The sequence below is a fragment of the Mastomys coucha genome, unplaced genomic scaffold (assembly GCF_008632895.1).
Source record: "Mastomys coucha isolate ucsf_1 unplaced genomic scaffold, UCSF_Mcou_1 pScaffold23, whole genome shotgun sequence".
Classification (NCBI taxonomy): Eukaryota; Metazoa; Chordata; class Mammalia; order Rodentia; family Muridae; genus Mastomys; species Mastomys coucha.
Genome location: NW_022196906.1, coordinates 65,238,672 through 65,252,117, shown reverse-complemented (window position 1 = coordinate 65,252,117; position 13,446 = coordinate 65,238,672). Strand labels below are relative to the sequence as shown.

Here is a 13,446-nt window from a genome sequence, read left to right as displayed (position 1 = left end):
ATGTGTCCTTCTTACATGTTGCAGTATCTTTTGGGTATATGCCCAGGAGTGGTATAGCTGGGTCCTCGTAAGTTTTCTTATAAAGAACTATTTAGTGGGGCTGGGCAGATAAGCCTAGGGATTAAGAGCATTGGCTGCTCTTCTAGAAGGATCTGGTTCAATACCCAGCACTCATGTGGCAGCTCACCACCATGTAGAACTCCAATTCCAGTAAATTTGATGCTGTCTTCTGACCTCTGGCTTCTATGGGCACCATATATACAAATGGTTCACAGACATACAAGCAGGTAAAACACTCATACACATAAAATAAAATAATAAAAAATTTAAAGCTATTTAGAAATCATTTTAAGCCTTCTGTTTCATGAGTGTTAGAGAAATTAAACTATTCCACTGTAATACAAGAAAAAAATGTAGAATATATTGAAATGTAGCCAAAGAATACATAAACAATGTGAGTAAAAAAACCTCAACTTTTTCTTAGAAAAACATCCAGTGAATAATTTACCAGTGAACTTCAGTTTTAAAATTATATATAGGAAGTGGGCTGCAGAGCTGGCTCAGCAATTCAGAGCACATACAACTCTTGCAGAGGACCTCAGTTTGATTCTCTGCACCCAAATCAGGGCTCACAGCTTGCCTATAAACCCAACTCCATTGAGTCTAGTAGCCTTTTCTGGAGTCTTTGTACATATATACACATGGCACACAAGTAAAAAAAAAAGTCTTTAAAATTTATTTGTATTTATTTTAATTATTTTAACTTTAATTGTTTATTTTTTAAGAATGTTTTATTGAATGCACTGCAATAGGCGATTGGACTAGACAGTAATTAGAATACTGCCTGCAGCCAAAACTGCTGTTTAGAATACATTATTACAGAGAATAAAAATAATTTAGAAAAATATAATGAGCAAAGCTCTGTAGTGTGTCTTGTTTTCACTGGGTGATAAAATCAGAAGACAACTTGACCCTAAGCATCAGCTGTCATATATGCTCTTAGAGAAGCTAACACTGCCAAATTTTGTAGTGATCATTCTGAAATCTTATTTTATCATTAATTAAAAACATTTTTATATGCCACTAACACATTTGGTAGCATAAACTTAGAATAACTTCCTTAACTCTTAGGGAGCTATTGGAGGAATTGGTGATTTAAACAGTTTCCTTGATAAAAAGAATAATGATTAACAGTTTTTATGTTCTTCTATCATTGATATGGTAATTATTTAGCATTTCCACTCAGAATTCTTTGTGTGTTTGTTTTTTGAGACAGGGTTTCTCTGTAGCCCTGGCTGTCTAGGAACTCGATCTGTAGACCAGGCTGGCCTCTAGCTCAGAGATCCACCTGCCTCTGCCTCCAAAGTGCTGGGATCAAAGGTGTGAGCCACTACCTCCCAGCTTCTTCCTGAATATTTTTAAGACTTTTTAAAGAAATTGTATGTGTGTGAGTATGACTGTGTATATGTATGTGCCAGGTTCCTTCAGGGTCCAAAAGGAGATGTCTAATCTTTGAGAACTGGGGTTACAAATATCTGTGAGCCACTATGTATATGCTAATGTGCCTAACTGCTGAGGTATCTTTCCAGCCTACTGAATATTTACTTTTCTTCTCTTCTGTGAGTATAACAGAGTGTGATTGTATATGTCAATTAAAATATTTAGTTGTTGGTCATGGTATGTGTAGCTCATCTTGACAATTCATATGTAGAACTCTTAGTGTAGGCTAGTGAGGCCGCTCAGTGAGTAGGTAAAGGCACTTGCTGCCCAGTCCTAGCAACTTCAGTGTGCAGCGCCTCAGAAGCTCCTCACATTCTGTCTACTGTAACTCTTGGCCTCTAGGAGTAACCATAATCTTGATTTTTGTTGTTAGGTTTTATTTTATCATTTTCTTTGTCTTATGTTTTATATAGCATAAGCTCCTCACACTGTATACCCAAAAATGGCCTTGAACTCCAGATTCTCCTGTCCTCATCTCCCAGTCACTAAGGTTACAAGTATGTACCACTATGCCTGGCACTTTTTTTTTTTTTTTTTAGATAAACCCTCTACATAATCTGGGATTAGAGATTTATATTTCCTAACGTTTTTACAAAATAGTTTTGTTACCTATATATGTACTTCTAAATAATATAGCTTATTTTTACCAGTTTTTAAATTTTATATTTTAAATAAAATCATATAGAATTCTTTAGTGTTTTGTTAGTACTTTGATATTGTTTTTATTTTAACCATTCAGAATATACCCAAGGTAGATTGAAATTATGTGAATGAAGCTTTGTTTCATCTAGACTTCCAGAAAACAATTCCATTAATGACTTGTTACATGCTGGTGCCACTTCCTGATCTTTAACTGAATTGTCTACTATTCTGGGCTCTGTAACAGAGGTCTCAGCAATTATGTTAGATGGTAAAAGGAGTAAAATGCTTTGCAGAGTCTGTATGATTCCCTTTTACAGACTTCTAATATCTCTATATGATTCTCCATCACCTTATAAATATTACAATGACAGTTCTGACCTTGTAATACTTTATTTTTTGATATTTTATTTGTTTTTTAACATCCTTTAAAATTATCTGTGTATGTGTGTATGAGATGTAAGTGAGGATTCATGTGTGTCTTAGTGTGTGTATGTAGCCCAATGTGTGTGAAAGTCAGAGGATAACTATTAGGAGCCCATTCTCTCCTCTCACCTGAGTTTCTGGGATCAAACTCATTTGTTAAACACTTTCACCCACTATTTTGTTCACTTTTATCTGCATTTTTTGAGAAAAAGTCACACTTTGTAGCTCAAACTGTCTTACAACTCATGGCCATCCTACTGAGTACTGGTGTATAGGCATGAGCTGCATGCTCGGGTAACTTTGTTACATAAGTATGAATGTATTTAGTATTTAGATAGTAGGGTCTGTCTGTCTGTCTGTGTGTGTGTGTGCACACACATGCATGCACAGACATGTGTGCTTATTTTTGACTACAGGAAACAATTCAATCATGAAAGACTTTGTTTTATAGCAATAATACTTTGGTATTTTTCAGGTGAAACTTCCACCAATGATGGAAATCATAACTGCGGAGCAACTGATGGAATATTTAGGTCAGTGCAGAAAACAAAGTGACTTTTATATCTTTTTCAAAATTAAATGAAGTTTTCAAAGCTGTTACTTTACTTGTGCTATTAGGTATTCTATTTTAAAATTATAGTTCTGAATCTGCTAATTAAAAATTTTACCATTATATTACAATTCTTAGCTGTTAAGACATTCTTCTGACTATCATTAGACTATTAAACTATAAATAAAAAGACTGGGCAAAATCCAGAGAATAGCACACTAATTAATTAAGCCCAGTAATTGCATAGTGAGAAATGATACAGAAACTGGCACTGCATGAGGAAAATACCTTTTTAAAATGATGTTGACTTGGATTAAAGTTGAAGGATTTGGGTTGGAGATATAGCTCAGTGTAGGAGGACATCTGTGAGCTCCTGGGTTTCATCAGTAGAGATAAAACACACACACACACAAACACACACACATCACACCCCAAAGCAACGAAACAAAAAAATCCAAGAAGGTGATAATACTGCTACCCAAAGTTTAATTTGTTGACCTATATCAGTTTATAGTATATTTCATCTGAAATATCTTTCTTATTGAAGGAAGCAATGTGTTGAACTGTATTCTTTCCTGGGCTCCTTATCTCAAAACAGAGGAGTAGGGGCTGGAGAGATGGCCCAGCCCTTTGAGCACTGGCTACTTTTGCAGAGGACACCTTCTCAGTTCCAGCACCCATAGTGTGTCTGCAACTCCAGCTTTAGGGGATCCTACTTTATCTTCTTGCTTCCATAGGCATTAGGCCTGTACATTGTGCACATACCTACATATAGACAAGCACTTATACACAATAATAAAAATAAATCTTTTTCAAAAGAGTAGTAATTCAGCTTATAGGCTATCTACATCAAATTGAACTTGTATAGCGAAAAGTGGTTATACATTGTACTATGCCTTTTGCAATTTGTCAAACAGTTTATATATTACCAAATAAGATTTCCTTCTAGTATTTTTAGTGATTAAATTTTTATTTAAAAAATATTGTTTGTCAAGTGCTAGGGAGATGACTTAGTTGGTAAATGCATGAGGACCAGATGTTGAATCCCCACTATTCCTGTAAAAGTTGAGTGTGGCAACTTGTGCCTATCATATTTGGAAGGTGGAAGTAAGAAGATCCTTGATGCTTCCTGGTTAACCAATCTGTCCAGATGAACTCTAGATTCAGTGAGAGATCTTGTCTCAAAAACTAAGGTGAAGGTAGAGAGATGGGGTAATGGTTAAGGCCACTTTACTGCTGTTGCAGTTCCTAGCACCTATAGCAAGTGCCTTACAACTATCTATAACCCCAGCTTCAGGGAATACAACCTCTGGCCTCAGCATCTGTACTCACACACACACATATGCGTGTACACACACACACACACACACACACACACACACACACACAGAGGCACACGTGTGCATAATTAAAAATAAATCCTAGCTGGGTGTAGTGGCACATGTCTTTAATCCCAGCACTCAGGAGGCAGAGGCAGACAGATATCTGAGGTCTAGTCCAACCTGTTTTACAGAGTGAGTTCCAGAATAACTAAGACTACATAAAGACCCCGTCTCACAAAACAAACATTCTTTTTAAAATAAAGTGATTGAGGAAGATGCCACATATCAAAGTCTACATGTATACACACACATGCATGTATATCCCCACATATACATACAAATATATGTATAAAATATTGTTGGCTAATTTGATGGTACAATGCTATATGATGGTATATATCAATAATCCCAGAATTTGGTATACTGAGGCAGAAGTAATGGTTATGAGTTTGAAGACAGCATAAGCTACAAAACAAGACTTAAAAGATAGATAGGTAGGTAGGTAGGTAGGTAGGTAGGTAGGTAGGTAGATAGACAGACAGACAGACAGACAGATAGATAGGAGGTAGATAGCTGATAGTTTATCTCAAATGTTCTAGACAACCAGCTAACTGGGTGAGAGAAAGGGGCAGGGGGGAGAGAAAAAGAGAGAGAGAGAAACAGAGAAAGAGAGGAAGAAAGGGAGCGTTGAAGAATATTTAATCTCAATCCGGGGTTTCTACCCTGCCTTTGACCTTTCAGTTCCCAGATAAATACACACAACTTTCATATTTATAATAAGCCTTAGAACTGGGCAGATACCTACCCTCTGTGCTAATAGAATCTACTTCTCCATCAGTAACCCTAAGTTATAATTTGCCGTGTTATATCTGGGCAGCCTTTAGCTCCAATTGGCTAGCCCTTTTGGCTATGTTTTTATGATTCATCTACCCCATGATGGCTTTCTCCTCTTTCTAACTTCTTCTCCTTCCTTGTAGTTTTTCTCTTTGTATTTTTTTCTGGAACAAACTATAACATCCAGCATGGATGAATTTTTTGTGTTTCTTTAAACATTTTCTCTAAAACATCTTTGTCAGAATCAGCTAACAAAATGTCATCCATGTAATGATAAATGATAGATTGAGGAAATTGCTTATGAATTATTTCCAATGGTTGTTGCACAATATATTGACGTAAAGTTGGACTTTCCCTGTGAAAGTTTAATATTCCCTGTGGAAGTATCTTCCAATGGTATCTTTTAATTGGACTACTGTTGTTCAGAGTAGGTACTGAGAAAACAAACCTTTCCCTATCCTGCTTATGAAGGGTATTGTGAAAAAAGCAATCTTTCAAGTCAATTGTTTAGGTAAAGGAAGTCCAGGCTATAAAGGCCCCATTGGTTGAATTACTCCACTAACTGCTCTTAAATCCATTATCCTTCTCCATTTTCCTGATTTTGTTTTTTACAACAAACACAGGAGAATTCCATGGGCTGGTAGCTCTTCTGTATGTGAGACTTCAGCTGCTCTTGTACCAGTTGTTCAAGTGCCTGCTATTTTTCTTTTGTTATGGGACACTGCTCTTGCCACACAGGTCATTTTTACAACCATTTTAGGGGCAAGGCTGTTGATATGTCAGCAGTGGCCCCTTTTATAAATTTGGAAACTCAGTCCCAGTGATGTCCTATGTTTGGACAATGGGCACAACTTGTGATTGCTTTCAATCACCTGTATCAATCAGGGGAGTTTAAGAGAAGAAATTGGGACACAACAGCCAGAGGAAGCTCCACTCCCAGGTACTCTAACATGCCCAGGATCACAGGATCAGAGGTGAGGAAGACACAACATCTGTCCCAACACTAGGAGTAACTGGGACCAGAGAGACCCAGGTACGCAGAAACTCCACCAGTCCAGTGGCACAGATTCCTTTCTTTCTGTCTGGGCTGGTACCCTGAGCAGACCTTTGGTGCAAACTTCCCAGTGAGTCCCATGATATCCAGAGGAAGCTCTACTCCCAGGTGTTCTAACGGGCCCAGGATCACAGGATCAGAGAATCTCAGAATCACACAATCACAGAGACAGCCAGACTCTGAGGAGTTCTGACACAACCAGGATCACAGGAAGGGCAAGCTCCAGTCAGATATAGCCAGGGCAGGTAGCATTAGAGATAATCAGATGGCAGAAGGTAAGAGTAAGAACAGAAGCAACAGAAACCAAGGTTACTTGGCATCATCAGAACCCAATTCTCCCACCATAGCAAGTCCTGGATACACTATCACATCGGAAAAGCAAGATTCAGATCTAAATCACTTCTCATGATTATGATAGAGGACATTAAGAAGGACATAAATAACTCCCTCAAAGAAATACAGGAGAACACGGGTAAACAGCTAGAAGCTCTTAAAGAGGAAACACAAAAATCCCTTAAAGAACTACAGGAAAACACAATCAAATAGGCGAAGGCAATGGACAAAACCATCCAGGATCTAAAAATGGAACTAGAAACAATAAAGAAATCACCAAGGGAGACAACCCTGGAGTTAGAAAACCTAGGAAAGAGATCAGGAGTCATAGATGCAAGCATCACCAACAGAATAGAAGAGATAGAAAAGAGAATCTCAGGGGCAGAAGATACCATAGAAAACATTGACACAACAGTCAAAGGAAATGCAAAATGCAAAAAGCTCCTAATCCAAAACATCCAGGAAATCCAAGACACAAGGAGAAGACCAATCCTAAGGATAATAGGTATAGAAGAGAGTGAAGACTCCCAACTTAAAGGGCCAGTAAATATCTTCAACAAAATTGTAGAAGAAAACTTCCCTAACCTATAGAAAGAGATGTCCATGCCCATAAACATACAAGAAGCCTACAGAACTCCAAATAGACTGGACTAGAAAAGAAATTCTTCCCATCACATAATAATTAAAACACCAAATGCACTAAACAAAGAAAGAATTTTAAAAACAGTAAGGGAAAAATGTCAAGTAACCTATAAAGGCAGACCTATCAGAATTACACCAGACTTCTCACCAGAGACTATGAAAGCTAGAAGATCCTGGGCAGATGTCATACAGACCCTAAGAGAACACAAATGCCAGCCAGGCTACTATACCCAGCAAAACTCTCAATTACCATAGATGGAGAAAACAAGATATTCCATGACAAAACCAAATTTACACAATATCTTTCCACAAATCCAGCCCTACAAAGGATAATAGATGGAAAACACCAACATAAGGAGCAAAACTACACCCTAGAAAAAGCAAGAAAGTAATCTTTCAACAAACCCACACAAACATAATTCCACCTCTAACAATAAAAATAACAGGAAGTAACAATTACTTTTCCTTAATATCTCTTAATATGAAAATTAATATTACCAATATATCCCAATTAATTGAAATTCAAAAATGTGAGGAATCAGAAATTTTATGGCTGCCATCCAGTGGTCTCTCTAATTTGGTAATCAGAGAAATAGGTCTAATATTGTACAATCCATATATACTTTCTGCTTGTTTGTACATGACAGTATCTTGCTGTGTACCACATAATGGTCTTGAAATCATGCTTCTCCTATTATCATGCCTCTCTATTAGTAGTATTGTTTATTTAATGTTTTTACACTATACTATGTTTTTCAAACAGCTTACATATTTCAAAATTATTTATACAGCCAAAAGAAATGTAGACAATTAATTTGGGAGGTGGCTTATAAGGGAACAACAAAGAGTGAGACTGAATATTTTGCTTGATATTTATAATTATTATATCAATTTTGAAGAAGAGGACTTTATAAGTTACTCTTTTTCTGAGATGAATGCTTTTCAAAATCATCACAGCCAATGAACCAGATTCTTACCCTCACCTAATGTCTGTGCCACCCTCCAAGCAGAACCATTGTTCATTGAAACAGTTGATGAATGACTTCATGGATAGACCATCTTAATATACTCACCATTTCTTAAATGAATGTAACCTGTTCCCTGTGGGCTGAGAATGAAGACAATCACTCAAGTCAAATAGCTTTGACCATAGCAGGAAGTCTGTATCCAAAAATCATGGATTCATTCCTTGGCACAACAGAACTGTCAACTTTTAGCTTAGCTCCTATGGAGGTAAAAACCTTTCATGATGTGAGGGTCATTGAAGTACAGCCTTTTAACAATGAACTCCAATGTCTAAAAAATGTTTTTATTTTGGGTTTGTACCACAGCAAGAGCCAAGATTTTAAGCTCTACTAAAAACAAAACAAAACAAACAAACAAACAAAAAGACTTTATCTATTTATGTTTCTTTTTAAAAAACTAATAGTGATATATTATTTTAAAATATCATACAATTAATATGTTTGGAGTTATTTAAAATTTATATTGAGACAAATGTATGTATTTTCAGTATTGTTGTAGACAAGCATCTACAAAAGACTGTTCAACTGATTATTGTTTTATATCAAACAACTTTTATAATACTCATTTTTATTGTTACAATATTTTATAAATTTTAAAGGATATGATAAAATATAAAAACTGAAAAGTATGACAGGTGTTGAAGGGGGTCTCTGGGAGGAGTTGGAGTATAAAAGGGAAAGAAAAATGTGATGTAATTCTATTTACTTAAAATTTGTTTTTAAATGTTAAGAAATTCAGATAAATTGAAAGACTTCACAGCTGTATGGGTTCAGCAGCCAGCTCTGGATGATGGGCAGATGCATTACCATAAAACCAGGGCAGACTGTATAGTATCACAGTGCTATGCAAAAATGCTTCACATCCAGACTACAACAGTTACAAAATAGGGCATTTTATCTCAGAAAGGTGGGTAGAGTGGGGAAGCCACTTAACCTCACCAATTCTATCATAAGCCATGCGCATGCACATTTGTGTGTGTGTGTGTGTGTGTGTACACGTACGTGTGTGTGCACGCGTACATGTGTGTGCATGCGTATGTGCGTGTGCTTGTGTTATCTGCCTTTCCAAGTTCTGCCCAGTTCTGAACCCAGTTTAGACAGCTCCTTGTAGAGGCCTTTATAAACCTGGCAGGTTTCAGTGTCTGTTTTCAAAACCACTTTAGATTTTGTTATACTTTGTTTTTGATTTAGTCTCTGGGGAAAACAGACACTTTTCTATTTTTAATAGTAAGAAATATGACTTCTGTACAACCAAATTATTAGTTTTTAAAGAGTAACATCTTTGTCCTAGTATTTATTTTAACCCATAACAAAAATGCATTTGACTTTCATCAAATATTCTGAGAGTACTGGGGAAATGTTCAGTCAATAAAGTACCTGAAAAACAAGCATTTGGACACCAGTTTGATCCCCAGGAACCCATGTGAAAAGCTGAGCATGGTAGTAGCACTTGTCTTTATAATTCTGGGGAAACCAAAACAGGAAGTGGCCAGCTATCATAGCCTACCAGATACCTCTGGATCCTAGTGAGGAACCCTGTTTCAGAACTCAAAGTAGAGGGCTCACAAGGATTAACAGGAGAGACTGACCTCTGGCCTACACACACACACACACACACACACACACACACACACACACACACACACAAGAAATACCCTAGACAGAGTGGTACATGATGTAATCTCTGTACTGCAGAAGAAGTAGGAAGGTGGATCCCAAGTTCAAGACTAGCCTGGGTTACATAATGAGCACCTGTCTCAAAACAAGCAAAAGAGGGCTGGAGAGGTAGCTCAGTGGTTAAGCGCATCTACTGCTTTTCCAAATGACTTGTGTTCAGGTTCTAACATCCATGTCGGGTAGCTTACAGCTGCCTCTAATTCCAGACCTGACACTGTCTTTTGGTCTCTGCACTCATGTCACATGTATGTATACACATATAACATTTAAAATTTTTATTTTAAACACAGGTGTGTGTGTGTGTGTGTGTGTGTGTGTGTGTGTGTGTGTGTGTGTGTGTGTACAGTGCCCATGGGAGCCAGAAGAAGATATAGGATCTCCTGTGGCTGGGTTACAGACAGTCCTAACGAGCTGCCAGACATGGGAGCTAGGAACCAAACTCAGGTCCTCTTGAAGAATAATATGTGCTCTTAACTACTGAGCTATATTTCCAGCTGTCTCACACATAATTTTAAAAATACAATGAATCTTAAAAAATTGAAGGGGGAAAAGAAGAATACTTTTATTTCGTGAAATAGAGTCTTCTATACTCCATGTTGTCCTAGAGCTGACAGTCATCTCCCTTTAGGCTCCATGGAGAGCTGTGGGAAACACGTGCCTTTTTTATGCAAAGAATGTTTTGAAAGTAAGTACAGGCACAAAGGTGGGATAATCTAGACAAAGGTGTGCTCTTAAGAGATCATTTATTTACATGTCTAAAAATGAAAGGCACTTTCTTAGAAACTCAATTTCTTCTTTTTAAAAAGATTTGATTATAAGGACTGTAGATTTAGTTCAGTGGTAAGAGAGTACCTTAGCACTCAACAAAGCTCTGGGTTTGACCTCCAGTGCATGCACACACAAGAGCAATCATATTCTTATATTACTATTTCTTCCTAAACCATATGATTCCAGCATTGTGTGCTTAGAACACTAGTAACCTTGTGTTGTATAATAAATCATCCTAGTGTTTAATGGTACCAAACAATAATCCTTTGTTATTTCACAGCATCTTTGGGTCAGGAATCTGGGTGGCAGCCTCAACCAAGGTCTTAGGAGGCTGCAGACATGGTGCCCACCAGCAATGCCACTTCAGGTGAAAATACAGCTATGGAGAATGGGTGGCTGTTCACACACTCAGTTGATAGCAGGACTCAGTTTTTCATAGTTGTGGTACTAAAGCTCTTAGTTACCTGATGACTTTTGGCTGGAAGCCTCCTGCCATAGGAGCCTCTCCATAAGGAGCTTCACAACATGGAATACGTCTTCAGAGAGTACAACAGTAAAAGCTACACTAGTTTGTATTCTAATATAGAAGGGTTACCTCATTACTCCATCATATTTTGTTTGTTAGAGGTAAATCAGCCAGGTATGGTGGAACCTACCTATAATCCCAGCACTGCAGAGACTGAGGCATGATTTCAAGGCTAGCCTGGGCTACAAACATGACTCTGACTCAAGAACACTGCTGGGGGGATAAAAAGAAAACCAAGATGAGTCAGTAAATTCATTCTATATTCAAGGATATATTTTTAAAGGGCATAAATATCAAGAGTCTTGTCATTAGTTCCCAAGCTTTTGTCTCTAAGAACATCATTTAATATTGTCTCACATAATGTTCCACATCCTGGACTAACTAACATGGTGGCTAAGAAAGCAAATGCAATCTTTCATCAAAATAAACATGAAACACAAATGAAATACAGGATTCAAGCAGACCACTCAACTTCTTCATTATCTGAATAAATATCATATAGAATTGATAGTTCATCTATAAGTAAAATAAAGTCATTGCTGGTCTAACTTCACTGTCTTAAAATAAAATACACTGATGTCTATAGAAATTATTTTGTTTTCAGAGTTGCAAAGCCTAAGACAGCAGTTCTCAACCTGTGGGTCACATATCAGATATTTGCATTATGATTCATAACAGTAGCAAAATTACAGATCTGAAGTAGCAACGAAATAACTTTATGGTTGGGGGGTCACCACAAGTGGAGGACCTATGTTAGAGGGTTGTAGCATTAGGAAGGTTGAGAACCACTGGCTTAAGAGAATATTTGGTGTAGTCTTTATAATATTTTTTCAGGATAGTAATCAACAGCTTTATTTTTCTAGAACTCAAATTGTTTATTGTTCTCAGGGCTACACTTCCAAAGCTACAGTCAGCAAGTTTTCTTCAGAGCCCAGAGGAAGGATGGGAGTAAAAGACAAGAGAAGGAAGAGGGGCATACAAGAAACCACTAGAAGAGGGGCATACAAGAAACCACTAGAAGAGGCTGGAGGGCACTCTCCCTGTATTCTTAGTGGGCTATAAATTTTTTTCAAAGTAGAAAGTTAGGCTTATAATAAGGCAGTTTTGTTAACTTCTTAGCTACTTGGGTAAGAAGCTAATTCCATGCTGTTTCTATCATACATAATTCATTACTGTTCCTATCAAAATAAACTCCATTTAAACTGAAAGATGTGAACATTTAAAAGGGGACACATAATGGATAAAAAGTATATATAAATATCTGTAAACTCTAAAGAGGTAAATAGCCGGGCAGTGGTGGCACATGCCTTTAATCCCAGCACTTGGGAGGCAGAGGCAGGTAGATTTCTGAGTTCGAGGCCAGCCTGGTCTACAGAGTGAGCTCCAGGACAGCCAAGGCAACACAGGGAAACCCTGTTTCGAAAAACAAAAACAAAACAAAAAGATGAAATAGTGAGCAAAAGCACCTGCCATCAAGCCTGACCCCTGATGTCAGTCCCCAAGCCCTACAGGGTGGGAGGGAAGATCTGAGTCCCACACCTCTGACTTTCACACGCACGCACACACACACACACACACACATACACACACACACAAATAAATAAAATAGAAATATGATGAAAATGTAAAGGAACTTTTACAACTCAATAAAATGATAGTAATTATACAGATAACTTAAAGAAAAGGACATATGCATTTAATAATTGTTTTTAAAGATTTATTTATTTACTATGTATACAGCATGTATGCCTGCAGGCCAGAAGAGGGCACCAGATCCCATTACAGATGGTTGTGAGCCACCATGTGGTTGCTGGGAATTGAACTCAGGACCTCTGGAAGAATGGACAATGCTCTTAACCTCTAAGCCATCTCTCCAGCCCTGCATTTAATAATTTTTCAGGCAATTCATAGACTGTAGTTCTATGGTAGAGCACATGCTTAGCATGTTCAGGGCCCTGATTCAATACAAAAGAACTCCAAAATCTTTATATGAAAATAAGTCAAGTATGACATTGCATGTCTTTATTTCTAGCTCTTGGGAGGCAGAAGCAGATGGATCTCTCTGTGAGTTCCAGGCCACTCACAACTTCATAGTAAGACCCCAGAGAGAGAGAGAAAGAGAGAGAGAGAGAGAGAGAGAGAGAGAGAGA

The 13,446-nt window shown here is 37.5% G+C and overlaps 1 protein-coding gene across 3 annotated transcripts in view; it reads left to right on the top strand.

The window, feature by feature from the left end:
- Nucleotides 1-13,446, top strand: part of Mindy2 (MINDY lysine 48 deubiquitinase 2) — a 54,245-nt gene that overhangs the window by 8,507 nt on the left and 32,292 nt on the right. For all 3 annotated transcript variants that reach the window (XM_031343345.1, XM_031343343.1, XM_031343344.1), the window contains exon 2: nucleotides 3,041-3,098. In XM_031343345.1, the coding sequence (XP_031199205.1) occupies nucleotides 3,041-3,098 (58 nt within the window). The remainder of the gene's footprint in view (nucleotides 1-3,040; nucleotides 3,099-13,446) is intronic.